General features: G+C 40.6%; 3 protein-coding genes across 7 annotated transcripts in view; 2 read left to right on the forward strand and 1 right to left on the reverse strand.

Moving 5' to 3' along the window:
• On the reverse strand, positions 1-2,465 carry tmem186 (transmembrane protein 186). Its single transcript, XM_046048060.1, has 2 exons — positions 1,792-2,465; positions 1-1,044 (listed from the first exon to the last, which is right to left on the reverse strand). Exons 1-2 carry the CDS (start codon positions 1,792-1,794, stop codon positions 379-381), a joined length of 669 nt encoding a protein of 222 aa, XP_045904016.1. The 5' UTR covers positions 1,795-2,465; the 3' UTR covers positions 1-378.
• gde1 (glycerophosphodiester phosphodiesterase 1) lies at positions 1,671-14,002 on the forward strand. 5 transcript variants are annotated; one of them, XM_046048055.1, is made up of 9 exons: positions 1,671-1,680; positions 2,422-2,715; positions 3,258-3,433; positions 6,698-6,803; positions 8,070-8,162; positions 8,941-9,152; positions 9,507-9,765; positions 12,882-13,034; positions 13,865-14,002. In XM_046048055.1, exons 2-7 carry the CDS (start codon positions 2,446-2,448, stop codon positions 9,652-9,654), a joined length of 1,005 nt encoding a protein of 334 aa, XP_045904011.1. In that variant the 5' UTR covers positions 1,671-1,680; positions 2,422-2,445; the 3' UTR covers positions 9,655-9,765; positions 12,882-13,034; positions 13,865-14,002. The 5 variants fall into 5 exon arrangements, with proteins under 5 accessions (XP_045904011.1, XP_045904012.1, XP_045904009.1 ...); XM_046048053.1 differs by lacking the exon at positions 1,671-1,680 and having other exon boundaries at positions 1,997-2,715; XM_046048054.1 differs by lacking the exon at positions 1,671-1,680 and having other exon boundaries at positions 1,997-2,715; positions 13,846-13,982.
• mcrip2 (MAPK regulated corepressor interacting protein 2) overlaps positions 13,865-15,071 on the forward strand; it is a 5,250-nt gene continuing 4,043 nt past the window's right edge. The window contains exons 1-2 of the mRNA XM_046048061.1: positions 13,865-14,404; positions 14,566-14,635. Coding sequence (XP_045904017.1) covers positions 14,350-14,404; positions 14,566-14,635 — 125 coding nt within the window. The 5' untranslated portion in view covers positions 13,865-14,349. The remainder of the gene's footprint in view (positions 14,405-14,565; positions 14,636-15,071) is intronic.

A 15,071-nucleotide genomic window follows, 5' to 3' on the forward strand; every position in this document is an offset into this window, starting at 1 on the left:
TGTGTTGTCATTGTTTGGTTTTATTTGACTTTATTTCTGCTTCACACATGAAGTCACTAAATACAAACAGACAAAAGTAATCCGAGTACTATTAATGCCAACACTGGTCACCTGGCATGTTGTTCCACTATAAAGGCCAGAGTCCTGTTACTATGCATCCTTACTTTTCAATCACAAGCTTTACTAAAAAATTCATTAGCTAGTCAGCGGTGGACACATCAGACAGTCTTCCAATGTATTATCTTTATGTTTTGATCAACATTTTCTCATGGAGAACAGATCCTTCTCATGATAACAAGTTATATTTTGAAGAGGAAAAGTAGGTGAATTCACTGGAGATTATTACCATCTGCCCATATATACATTTTGAACTAATTATCATTTTAAAGTTCCAAACACCTTCTCAAAACCCTGTTTGTCTACCACACGTCCAAAATGAGTGGAGAAAAACAGCGTCTCCGGACTACTGTATCTCTTTAGTTTCAATATCTTCTCGTTTACGGAGTCCCCTGTATCCCCAATGGTCAAAACATCTGACACAGGCAGGTAGATATCATTGCGCCTGCCCCAGAAGGTGAGGTGGGACACTTTGAGCGTGGTCTGGGAAGGGTCCAGGTACATCATGCCCACAACCCTCCTGAAGACATGACTGGCAGTGTACAGCATGACACCAGCGAACAGTGCTATCCCCGTTGTATAGCTGACAAGAAAGAAGGGGACGTCTCCCAGGAGGTAGAGGATGAACACGGGGGGTAAGAGGACCGTGGTGATTGTAGTTTGGAACAATTTGAGCCTGGACACAGCTCTGAGGAGCTTAATGTGCGGCAGGGTGTAAATCATAGTGTATTTCTGTGTAGACAAGTCCGAGTACCTGACCAGGGCTTTGATTTTAGGTGTAACGGGTCCATGGCAGCTCTGCTGTATGGGTGTGTGACCTGGTGAATGAGGCCGCGCACTATAAGGTATCCGACCTGTGAGTAGACATGATCCTCTGGTACAGGAAAGGATGTGGGATGTTAACCTGCGCAGCAGCAATGACCTGATCTGTAGAAAATTAACAGAGAAATGTGACACTTCACAAGACCAAAACTATTCACTATTTTTTACTGTTTTTAAGTAAAAAATACCAAACATCTATATATATATGTGTAATACAGTAAATTGAATATCTTTTGGACTGTTGAAAAAAGTGAAGACATGTGATTTTCTGATGTTTTACAGACCAAACGCTTGAGCAAAAAAAATAATCAGCACATAAATTGATAATTAAAATGACTGTTAGTTGCACCCTTATATGAAATTATAAAAAAGCAATGCAATACAGCAACACCAATATAACTTCCACTACCAAATGTAAACATAAATGATACATACAGGTGTTCCTGTTATTTTGGCCACCCTGTGCATAATAAGCATCAGCATGGCTGCAGCTGCACTTTGTGTGATATAACCTTTTATACAGTCTATTGAAATAACGTTAAAAATCCTCCTTGCAGGCAGTTGGATAAAAGTATGAGCAAAATATTATAAGCGCAATAAAGCATATCTAATTTGTTTTCATTCACGTATTAATTAGAAATGAAGTAGACAGAACAAAAAAATATAATAGTATGGTAACGTTAGGTAAGTATAAATTAAACACATTAAAGATACACAACTACTGACTGTCTTTCATTCCAGGTAAAGCAGCAGTTAGCTTATGTGCCTAATAATTCCACTTTCACGTTGTTTTTTTGATCTCTTGCCGGACAGTGAAAACATTATAAGAGTTTAAGAAAAAAAGAGGCTCACCATGACCGGGGACAGGCTACGAATCCTGTTTTTTAGAAATAAGAGACTCGCCAAAGGTAACAGTGTGAAAGGTTCACTAACTAACAGTTGTTAGCTAAAATGAAGTGCACCCACAGTGACCCGGATGTACTCATAAATGTTTACTGTTTTTTTTATATTTTGTTTGCTCGTGTGCCCTCTTGCGGGGTAGATGAAAAGTATCACTTAAGATACATTTAATTTAATTTTTATTAAAAAAATAACCCCTGAATCTAAACCTGTAAGTGTTGCTGTTGTAGTATTTTGTCTGTGGCAGAACCATAGACGTTTATATATGTCGATGACGGAAACGACACTTGCGGTCACATCCTCCTTGGATGTAACGTTATCCGCTGCTGAGTCCGTTAACTGAAAACATTGTTTCTTCCTTTTTCTCGTCTTATGTCATACCAGTTGTTGGTTTTGTCCGGGTCCGAAATGTTTTATCAATCGGTTTCGGTAGTTAATGTTATCACTCAACTTGTCGGAGTATGATCTTATCCCCGATAGGGCGTCTGGAGAGAGTAACGGGTAACTTAGCTAGCGTTATACTGAGCGGCGGCGGCGCATTTGTTACCAGGTGCTAAGTTACGTTCTGTTCTTTTAAACAAGTCAGAAAGACAAAGGTGGACAACAATGCTGCAGATGGGAGAAGAAGTCACTCTGTACTCGGTCGTCTTCGTGGCGCTTCTGCTGGGGACACGGAGTCCGCTGTGGACAACCGCCCTCATCGCCTCCCTCTATTTCTTTATGGCCATGTTCCGGTTCCCCCAGGTACCGAGCAGCCGAGCCCGGCAGGTGCTGCACCCAACACAGGGCACGGCGGGCTCCGGCAAGGTGTCGGTGGTCGCTCACCGGGGCGGTGGACACGACGCACCGGAGAACACGATAGCAGCCATCCGGCAGGTGAGAGGAGGGTGGAGGTTGGTTATATTTCTCCTCTTAACGTGTCCTGAGACTGTTCCTCTCACTCACAGCCTCCCACAGTGTGTGTTCCGATTGGGCTGTCGTCTGACAAAATTTAAAAATGTAAACTGACAAGGAGTTAAATTTGCACACTATATCAAGCGACCAGGATTTACCCCTCCACCAGGACATCATGTCCCATAACTACTGGTAACCAGCACATTCAGCACTACAGCTGCACCAGTATCCACACCGCCATTCATTGCACTATCCATAGCAGGCCAGTAGTGCATAGTAGCCTGTGTGACTGTTTCTCTATGGCCTGACCAAGACTGTATTTTTATACTCACACCGTTATTCATATTTGAGAGTTTAAAAATACTGATAATGACACTGACATTGAATTTGACAAATACACCTGTTAATGCTTTCCAGCTCTAATGAGGTTAAAGCTAGGGTTCTCAATGATTTTCAGCATTTTAAGTGAAGATTTCTGGCCATGACCAGAAATACTTGTGTCTTATTTGTCTGTCCTGCTCTAGGCCAGTAAGAACGGGGCGACGGGCGTGGAGTTGGACTTGGAGTTCTCAGCAGACGGCGTCCCAATACTGATGCACGATGAGACTGTGGACCGGACCACCAACGGATCAGGACCACTCAGCCAGATGAGATTGTCTGAGTTGGGTAAACTGGACGCAGCTGCTAAACATCGGCTCAGGTAAGAAAAAAGGATACAGGTAGGAATGCACATGGAAGCATGCACACAGATTTTTTTTCAGGCATTTAGTGTAGCTTGATGCTTTAGATTTAGGAAGAATCAGGTTTTTGAAGTACGTTTAAGTTACAGATACAGGGTAATATTTTGTGCCTTTTCCACCGATTAGTTATTACTGTGATGCACTGACATTTGCCATTAAAATGCAGACTGATGACAGTCTTTTAAAAGTAGCTGCTCCTTAAGACAGGTTGAGAAATTTAAATATGAAACAAAACGACAAGAAAACCTACTATGAAGATATACAATCAGTAGTGGGATTAAGATTGTAGCGTATGTTAGTATGTTTGAAGGAACTGATGAGTCAGTAAATCGTCTGTGTTAGCTGTTTATTAGTATTGCTGTACACTAAAAATCTGCAGTGATGACACGCTGCATGTGTAGCATGTAGACTTGACATCTCTATAAAATAAGAGGCTGTTTGCAGTCGATTAATCATTGTTTATAAAGCCAGTGGTGGTGAGAGAAATGAAAGCTGATTGGCACAATATTTGACAAAAAAGATAAAAGGAAGGGATAATTTGGGAGCAGTGTTTTTGCTATAATTAGCACACTTATTTAAGCCTTGGAGGTGGCAGCTGGTAAGACAAGTCATACATGTTTTCTGCGCTAGCCTGAAGTTTAAAGTGTTGAATGCTGTAGGTTACATTATATTTATAGTGCTTTGTGACTTATGTTTGCTTGCATATTGTTTATGCACCAATATGCTGGTTTTCTGTTAGAAAAGTACTTTCAACAGTAGATTTGCCCCGTACAGAATATCTTGTTCAGGTAGAGCTGTTGCGAATGCTGAATTGATCCTTTTACAGTTACATGTAGAGATGTCTGATGGTGTAAATCTGTGTCAGGGATAGGGCTGGGCAACAAAACAATAATGATAATTCGCGCAATATAATTTTTCTCAATATCAATCAAATAAATGTTCAATGTATCATCAATAAAATGGTTTAATTCATTTGAATCACGGACAAATTAGCACTTAATTTTTCTATTAAAATATTTATTTTGAGGAGAAGGGACTGAAAAAAAATTTACTAATCATATTTGTAAACATTTTTTTACTATATATATATATATATATATATATATATTAGTTCTGAATGTTCTCCCTCAGATTTGTGAAGTGATCCACTGTTTGGCATCAAGTGTTTGTCACATTCTGACCATAAAGAAATGTTTAACCACATAATTAACCATCTGGATTCTTCAATTTTCAGTCAGGAGCAAAAATCAGCCTTTAAACTTCAAAGAAATAACTATTTGACATTTAACGTGATAATTATCGATATCGAATGATATGAAATGTTTTTATCATGATAACATTTTTGGTCATATCGCCCAGCCCTAGTCCAAGACAATAAATAAAACACTAAAAGGAGATATAGAAGATAAAAACACACAGAGAGGCAAGTTGCTATTAATACAGAGGCATGCTGTTGGCAGTGCATGTGAGACAAATAACCCAGAGGGTTTCTAAAATGGCTCACTTCAGAGCAAACAAAAGAAGAAAAAAGCAAAATGGCCCCGAAAGGATAAGAAGTTAGAATGTAGCTTGTATAGACACATATTTAAACACCATCTAGGACTTTGCCATAACAAGATTTAATATAGAAAGTATTATGGTGAGTGATACAGAAAACTTCACCAAGATATAAGATATTAAAAAACACACAAAAAAAGTAGATTTACAGAGGTGACAGTATCTGCTCTGTTAGGAGATTTTGCTACCCCAAGGCCCCGAACGCCTCCTGCTCGACAGTGTAACAGCCGTTGATTAGTAGGTGGCTTTATCATTCTAATAGAAGCTTGGCATGTAGATGTCTACAGGGCAGTACTTGAAGTTAACACTGCAAATATCACACAGGTGATGTGTGGAAAATATCTGACAATGTGTGGTTGATGTGTCAGTTACTACTTCAATTCTAAATGGCTGATTATCAGTGGTTCTGAAGGTACAGCTCTCAAAAAACAGCTTCCTGTTTCATGGCGAGTAATTACTCGCCAAGGCTACATTATTTAAAAAGAACTCAAAAGTTTCACAATGTAACATCATTAAAGCGTTATGGCTTTCCTGCAGAACTTTGAGATGGATGTGGTCAACCTGCTATGTGAAGCATATATTCCTCTCTGTGGACATTTTTGTCCCTAAGGTCCTAGTGTGGTTAAAAAAATGAAGGTACCAAAACCGATACAGTTTGAAACATGTTCTTTCCAAATACCAGTATTGTGATTTTGGGACAGATCTGACCGTGTCTAGTTTATTTACATGCTACATCCTTTTCATGGCGAATCATCAAAATTGAATGCCACGCCATGGACACACTGTTTGATCAATCAAAAAAAGCTTCCCAATTTAACATCGCAAGGCCGTTAAGGTCGCACTGCCCACATTTGAAGTTGATCGGGTTAAAGCTGTAGAAGGAGTTTGTTAAAGTATGGGACCTATAAATGGAGGTAGATCAGACATTCAATGCAATATGGCCAACCTCCTGCTGGGTTAAGCATATGGCTCCAAGAGACTGGGGCTGCTCCTTTCAGATCTTGCAGGGGGAGCTATAGCGCAGTTTTTCCAAAACACATGCCCTTGAACAGTATCAGACAACAGAACACACCCATTCTGATGTCTATGATGTCTCAAAATACAGCTTCCTGTTTCATGGCGAATAATGTGTTGCCGTTTGACATTAACTCACAAGCTTGACAACCTTACATCATCTAGGTCTTAAGGCTTTTTTGAGACAGTTTTGAGCCAAATTGGATTATCCTGCTAGGAGGAGTACCACAACAAATAAAACATGTCACTTCCTGTTGCCACTGGGTGGCGCTATCTCTACGACTGGATATTGGGCATGTGGATGTCTTCAGGGACTCTTTTACTAGACATTTAATAGAAAGTAAAAGACAACTATAAATGTTTTTATGGCACAGGAGCAAAAAGTCTGTAGAAACGATTATAATCGCTTTAGGGCCCTAGCAGTTTTTATATTACCCAGGAAGAATGTGTCAGATAGATGCTAAAAGCCTTTATATACAGAGACTCATCAACATTATCACATGCATTTCGTCATAATCCAGGCAAGGACAACTTAGGTGTATCTAATCAATTTAAATGTAAGGTTTCCCAGGTAAACAGTACATCTATTTAAAAAGCATGATATACATGTGAGCCTGGAATCACAAAGAAACATTTGTGTCCTTCGCTGCCAGGGACAAGTTTGCCGGAGAGAAAATCCCAACCATGGAGGAGGCAGTGGAGGAATGCATCAAGCTGAAGCTCACCATCTACTTTGACGTCAAAGGTCATCCAGATGAGGTGCAGCCAACAAAACTAACGAACAAAACAAGACTTCATTATGTGCAGTCCGTGTGTCATACTTGTTGATTTAACTGATCTGTCAACATTGCAAAATGAAGAGAACGTAATAATAACTGCCCTAGTACAAAATGATCATAATACATCTTCAGGGGTTTGAGAGGGTTCATGTTCTCATGCTGAAATAACTAGTAAGTTAATTAATTAATTAATTAATAGCAGTTACCAATGACTTTACTTATTACTCAGGGTGGAAAGTAATCCCATTACTTATTACTGTCATTTTGTGTGACTTTCTAAAGGTAGCACCAATCCTGTCATACATCTCTTGTTGCTGATGGATTTCCTCCACTATGCAGATACAAAACACCTACTTTCTCCCTGTAAAAATCAAAAGATGGTGCATTATGCTACTGCATTACTTAAAAAAGTAATGTGATTACAGTTAACACCCAACACTGATATGAACTCTGGTTGTTAATCAGGCTCAGTAAAAAATCTTTATCTTTGGGTTTGTGTAATCAGTGTGGAACACAAATAAAACACAGGTAGGTTAGTTAATAGTTAAATAACCTTTATTGCATGCCTTATAATTACCAGTGGGTCACAATTCTCTTTGGCAACCCCTATACTGTAAGGCGTCCAACAAGTGTTGGCGTCCAACACTTGTTCCAGTTTGTTCTGTACTTTGGAACAAACCAAACCCACAGACATGCAGACATTATCAGCTGCTCACATTTAATAGTTGATTGTCATGGGCATGTTTTGTTAGCGTGGTAATTGTTTACTTCTTCATTACATTGTTCTTGTGGATTTGTGCTCACACAACTTAGAATACTAATATCTGATGTGAAAATATGACTTTATTGTTTGTGTCAGTGAAATACAAACTGAACCAGAGACCTAGTTGAAAGATGCAGTCAAGTCATTTCCTTGATGCCACTTAGACTGCAGTGTCCATACCATTGAATTCTGCATATAAAAATGCAAGTTTAAATCTTCCATCAGAGTACTTCTCACCACTTGACAAGTGTTTTCTTGCTCAGCGCATTCTTAGATGAATAAGGAATGCAGAGCTGCTCTGGTGGTTTGTTGTTTTAGGCAGTTGAGTTCAGGGCCCACAGCAGTGTCTACACACACACACACATACACAGCTGCTAGTTACCACCAAGTGGTTGGACAGGAACACACACTTAAAGCCTCAAACATACAACTTTTTAAACATTTGACTGTCCAACAATGACTGTGTTTCTCCTCCGCTCTCAGACAGCTGCAGCCCTTAAAGAATTGTATAGAAAACACCCAGTCCTCTACAACAGCAGCATCGTCTGCTCCTTCGAGCCCAAAGTCATCTACAGGGTAAGAAGACTCTTTTGAAGTTGTTCGGCCAGTAGTGTATACTGCGCCTGAACAATGACAGATTTGCTGTGTTTGTCAAACTGCTGTGGAACAAAAGCAGAGACATTTTGATGAGTTTGGGTCACCAACCAGCACACATATCTGCCACCAACACCAAATGATATGGTTTGTTCTTGTCACATCCCTCACATGTTGCCTGCATAAACCCTATATTATAACAGGGTTTAAACACTTTGACCATAAGCTAACTTTCCATGTTGTCTATGACTTGGAAGCCTGACCACTGTGGGAAGATGAACTTGCAACTCAGGGGATGCTGTTACAACATATCTGCTGTATATAACTGTACTTTGATGGAACAACATATTTCTTCATATTTTCTCTGACCAGTGTGGGTCTGACAGACAACAAACGACAGGCTTTCTGTAAGAAAGTAACACTTTTCAATTGATCTTCTGCACATGCAAAAATGTAAATTACAGTTATTTGCTTCATAGAGGGCCATTTTGAGCTATAAAATGCTATACCCAACAGCCTGGTATGTGTGTATTACTACAACCACATTGGAAGAAAGAGATTTTATTAGGATAATTATTTGGAAAAAATAAACAGGCTAGCTTCATGTCTCGCTTTTCTCCCCCCATTGTCTCATACTGTCTGATTAAATAAACTAAAATATGTGTTTACATTCCTGTCATGTATTGCATTGCTGTTGTATCTACCATATTGCCAACATACACTATCAATTAATCTTTGTCTCTGCTCCACTCTTGTCCAGATGAGACAGAGTGACCCAAAAGTGGTCACAGCATTGACCCACCGCCCGTGGAGCCTGAGTCGGCTTGGAGATGGTGCCCCACGTTTCTCGTCGCCGTGGAAACATCACTGGACCTCATTAATGGACGTCGTGTTGGACTGGGCGCACCATCACGTACTATGGAAGCTCTGTGGCATCTCAGCCTTCCTTGTACAGAAGAACTTTGTCTCACCGTGAGTTTCTGCAGCTCACACAGTCATTTAATGTCACTGCAACCACAATCTAATTTCTGTATTTAATCAGAGCCATTAAATGCCAAGAACCCCATTTAGGGACAGTGCAATCTGCTTTATTACATCCTGAATTTTGTGTTTTGTTATATTACATGTTTATTTATATGTTATAAATATTATAGTAGAGCTAAGATGTCATATCAGACTACAATACAACTTTAGTTAAAAGTGTCCCAATTAGACACTGGTCCCTTTAACTGGCCGGGTGTGGCTACACGTTGTGAACGATTTGTAATTGATATGTTATTCGATAGCCTCATTTTTATACTAGTAATTTCTGTGTGCTGCTTGCAGGGACTATGTCCAGTACTGGGCCCAGAGGGGGGTGGACGTGGTGGCCTGGACAGTCAACACAGAAGTGGAGAAGGAGTATTACCAGGAGTTACTACAAATTAGCTACATTACGGACAGCCTTGTGGAAGACTGTGAACCCCATTACTGAGAAACACGTGAAGCAGGCGAACAATGCGTTCACACACATACCCCTCAAAAAAGACAAAACCCACATGAAAGGAAATTTTCACTGCCCACTCCTCACATAATGTGGCATCAGGTAAGAGAACATATGCCACTAGTCATTCCATGCACACTTTCATTATGGTGAGTGTGTGTGTGGGTGTAGGTTTATTTGAGGCAGTCAGAATGGGTGCTATACATAATAACAAGAGGCCTAGGTTGCGTCCAAAAACTCTTTTTTTGCTTAGGAAGGTTCCTAACTGAGTGAAGTGAAGTGGAAGTATTTCAGTGGCAGCCATGATAAGAGCTGTTCGAATTCTCTAAAAGCGAAGGAAGGGAGCCTCAATGCTTCTATTCATATCTGCTTTAGCATAGGGTACACCGGACCATCTTTTAAGAAAGGAAAGGAGAGAATGCCGTCCCACAATTCCTTGTAGCGACAACATTTAAAGCGAAATTGGGATTCATGTTGATAAATATGGGTGGGCAGAGGGTGAGTGAGCAAGCATTCTCAATGTGACAACCCTTTCCATTATTTGGTGACTGATAGGTACCCTATAGCCCATGCCTTTTTACTATTTTGATTATGAAGCTAATATTCCACCATGTTGTCCACTTTTAGATGGCCTGCATTAAAACAACATGGGGCGCAGTGTCAAAGATGCGCTTTTTGTAGTCCATCTTCTGAACATTGTTGTTTCATCATGGCAGCTCACGTCAGTAACATCTCCCGTCGCATAATTATGTCGCTTAGAAAAGAGCACTCGGATTCTCTGAGCCCCACGGTCCTTTTTTCCTAAGTCCTTACGAATTCTCCTTCACATCGTTCCTTGACCTCATGACATTTTCTATCGAGGTCAAGGAAAAGTGGTGAAAAGTGACTTTTTGCACGCAGCCCTAGTAACATCCTTTTTCCTGATTAATCATATTTCTCAGACATGTTGAGGCACCTGATGTGCATTTATAGACACTTTGATAATTAGTGTCTATAATAGGCCTTAATCAAATGTACTGTGTTCACCAACTCAGGATTGCAAACATTGTTTTTCTTGGTCTGCGTGTCTGTCTTAATGTTTGTACTTTTTACTCAGTGAAGGCCAGTAGGAAGTAAACTACCTACAAATCATTTCTATCACTCATCAAACTAATTATTCTTACTTATTTAGAACTTATCTTTGACAAATGCACATATAGAGTTGAAATGTAGAATAGAACAAGATTGGCTCACAAATAGTGAGTTTTTCACCTTGCCTCACTTTTATATGCGTTGCAAACTTGTCATTTTTGTTTTCTATTTAAAATTAACATTATTTTTGTTTGAGAAACAATGTGGTTCGTGGTTGTGAAGTCAGACTTCTGTATCTGTTGAGCAGATGCCACTGACCCGGTATCATCTTCTTCTGTCAAGCTCAACCACACGCTTATATGCTCCTGTTCAGCAGCAGATGAGGAATTACTGTCGAGTACACTTTAGTATCACAGTACTGCAAGTGGAATGTAGTAGGACAGTGCAGAGGAACAGAAAGGGAGGAGCAGTGAAGTATGTTGGAATGAGGAATTAAGTTGTGACAGTGCAGCGTGTGAGAATGTATGAGGCTTCAAAAGTGGAGCAGATTTACTGACATTTGTCCTCAGATGATGGCTGCCAGTCAGCTAAACATACTGACCTTTGACATAAGGCAGCAGCACCTCACATACAGTGCAACGCATGGCCTTTATGACCGCAGGCGTGTAATAAGCAGAAGCACGGGTGTAACTAATAACACTCACGACATGTACATTGCATTTAGGTGGATGTGAGCTGTTCCAGTGATCTAGCATCTGCAGTATCATGGCCCCAGAACTGGAAAACCCAAATGGAATACAGCCACAATTAATTTTAATTACATTCTCTATTTTTTATTTTTTCAGTTTTCAGACTGGACAGTGCTCTGAAATAAGTAAATAGGAAAGCTAGACTGCTTTTGTTTATATGCTCTTTGACCCAAATATCAACCTCATCTGCATTTGATCTGTGTTTGATTTAATCTAAGCTGACTTGACATTCAAATCATTCAAAATGATTTAATGAAGGAAAAGGTGAAAGACTTATTTCACTGTTCAAAGCGGAAGAAATAAATCATGATGCTTTTATGTCATAGCACTGAATGTGTTCTTCGGAGTGGAAATCATGTATAAAATGCTGGAGATCTCATTTCAAAGTGACGTTGTCCTCTCGCTCCTTGGGACATTTGAGACCTTGAGACAACAAATGGGTCCCTAAAGCTGTTTAAGCTGACATTCTTAAGCCAGGCCCTGCGCAGGACTAAAATGATTCAGCAGATCAACACTAAAATGAATGCAGTACTCATTGGCATACAGTCTCAGAAGTCCAGAAAATACTTTTGAAGGAAATGTTTCTGGCCATAAACACTTTATTAAAGTCTAAAACTAATGTGAACTGTGCAGCCTTTCTTGAATATATTGGGAACAAAGTACTTTGAAGAAACAAGCTCTCAACTGATGGGAAATTATCTACCTTGATTAATAGCGAACATCTGTCCACACTGTCTTAATCATCTTTTGGCTGTAAAAGTACATGGGCAATGTGACAGCTGATAAATGTATCTTCTACAACACAGGGACCATCTCAGACCATGGTTTGACCTCTGCTGTTAATGCTAAGCTGTAGTGTGGACTGTTGATTATTAGCCTCTTGGCCTGGAGTCTCCGGTGATTGGCCCAGAAAGTAAAGATGAATGGGGTGCGAGTGGGAGGTGTAGTGGTGGATATCACACTGGATAAGCCTGTCTGAGCCACTTCTTGTCCCGGCTGATCTTCAGTTACTAAACACATGGGCTCAGGTGATTTTCACCTGAACACACAGGTTACCTGTGATACCTCTGTGAGAGATCTGAAGATCTTAGGGAAGCTCCAAAGGTATCCAGCAAAAGACACCCTGATATGAATGCTATAGTGGATGATCTACAACTGGAGATATAAAAAAAAGAATATGTTTATTTTAAACTCTTGTGTGACACTATGCATGCTGCCAGTCCTTAGAAATATGAGTTTAATGGTAACATTTAGTCAGGCTGCTTAGTTATTATTCAGTAATCTGTAAGGTTCGAAGCAAATCTACAAACTGCTGAAAAAGTTTTTGAAAAACTTTTATTTGAGTTTTCTACATGACTGTCAACACACGTTTATCAATCTATGCGTTTGGTTTAATAGGTGAAAGGTGATCGCTCCCGCTCCTCCTCTAAAACCCCGTCTTGGGGGGCGTGTAGTGACGTCACTGTGGGGGATTGCCCCTCTCCACAGAGAACCAGAAACAACGAGAGCGGAAGTGAGGAGACTAACTTCAAAGTAAAAGCCATAAAAAAGGTAGGGGGGTAAGATTGTAGAGAACTTTAAAATCAAAGCGACACACAGTAATTAATAAAGCCTAAATTCAACATTAGAAAATAATTGAAAAGGTGACATGATAATGATGGTTGGACGTTTTGCATGGGTAAAAAATAACTGCATTTTACATAAAAGTATTTGAGTCAGTGTTATTGTGGGCAGCTGCCACTGTGTTTATTCTTAGTATCTTTTCACTCATTAGTTGTATCCTGTGGTATCTAACCATACAGACAGTGTTCATTTGCCAGTTTTTTTCGATCATAATGAAAGCAAATGGAATTTTTTTTCTTTTGTGATGCTAAAATTATTGAAAATATATTTTCTTTTTTTCAGAAACCATGTCCCATTTACTCTGGATAACCTCATGTTTTAATTACTTTACATTGAATAAATAAAAAAAACAGTAATCAAATCCATTAAAGTATCAAATATGACAACAAAACTAACAGTGACCGCAGAAACAATGCAGGATATTCACATTGAAGTATAAAAATATATCGCAGCAAAACACACATCCTAGTCCTTATCCATTTAAAGACAATCACAATTTTCCCAGCTCATGTGCACTCTATTTGTATTTGCATTTACAGGACGTCAAATAGCACATTATTTTCCATGTGGGTTAAACACTAAACGTGCTTGGAAGACTGGATTTGATATAGCGTGTGTAATCAAAAATAGTGTTTCATTTTGAAAGTTCTGACAGGAAGTCTTGTTCTTCATTCTGCGTGGCTTGACGCTGTCCAAGCATGTTAGCTTTCCGTCCTGATGAAAATATCAAAGTGTGTAGTGTCCTTGTATTCTGTCAGCGAGCGGAGCTGTTGCGGTCAGTCCCGGAGCCTCAGTGGAGCACAGAGCGCAGAGTGTCCGGCCTGCAGTGTCACTGTCCCCGGACGTCAGGAAACATAGTGTCCCGGCTCTGACTGACTGATCCCCGGCACGCGGAGCCGCTTTCTCCTTGGATGACCTACACGCAACCTCTCGCACGACCAGCGGACGTCGGTTCACTACAGCTGAACACCTGCTGGGTAGGAGGAGAAGCGGGGTACGCATTAACACACAGCGGACAACAAGTCAAAGCGAGTCTCCTGCAGGTTTCAGGCCGACTCTGAAGCAGCTGACCTGGGGAACTAAAGACGACGCTGCGATTTCCCCCCCATCGTGGCTGCGTCAGGAGGAGCGGGCAGAGGACTGGAAGTTGCAGAGTTGACAGTCGCCTCATAACGTTACCTGACAAGACAGACAGCCTTACAGCACAGACACTACAGAGTTTCTGGAGGTTACTGGCGCTCACATGATGTACACAATCACCAGAGGTCCCAGCAAACTTGTTACACAACGGAGGACAGGTCAGTGAATGTGTCCGCTATCTAAAGCGTGATGCAATGTGGCATCAGATTGCTTTTGCACCGTGAAGGGAAAGTTGTGGATCACTGCAACAGTTCAAACGAGTCAGTGTTGGCATGCAGAGGGTTCACAGGTAACTAAACTCTGGAATTTTGTCTCAAAGGTCCCACACAACAAATCGAGAGCAAATTCAGCGACTTGAAGCTCAAGCCAACGTCTTGGCTCTCATCGAAGTAAGTAGCTTGTTTGTGGTGTTTTTGTTGTTGTAAAATAGTTTATGCGGGCTGATAGAATAGTGTGCGCTGAAAATACACTGCACGTGCGCCGTGAGTGCGATCATGTAACACGTCGGTGAGAATTAGGTAACATCGCTGCATCCATTATCGGACACAACTTTCAATGCAGCTTCTCGGTCCGGCGGTACCGTCCACTACCGCGTGACCTTGCGCGATATAGCCTTGCATTGGCATTGGACCCCACCTGCCCTGCTGTGCCTCTGTCAGGTGCTGCTCGGGAAACACCGACATCCATTTTACGAGACAGTATGCCAGTTTATAGCTACACCTAGCTAAACTCAATGCAGTCTGTTACATCAGCTCTACCTCATTGACATAAAAGGGGGTGGACAGAATATTAGAAACACCATCTATTGTTATACAATTCAACAGC

Source organism: Micropterus dolomieu, linkage group LG04 (genome assembly GCF_021292245.1).
Source record: "Micropterus dolomieu isolate WLL.071019.BEF.003 ecotype Adirondacks linkage group LG04, ASM2129224v1, whole genome shotgun sequence".
NCBI classification, from domain to species: domain Eukaryota; kingdom Metazoa; phylum Chordata; class Actinopteri; order Centrarchiformes; family Centrarchidae; genus Micropterus; species Micropterus dolomieu.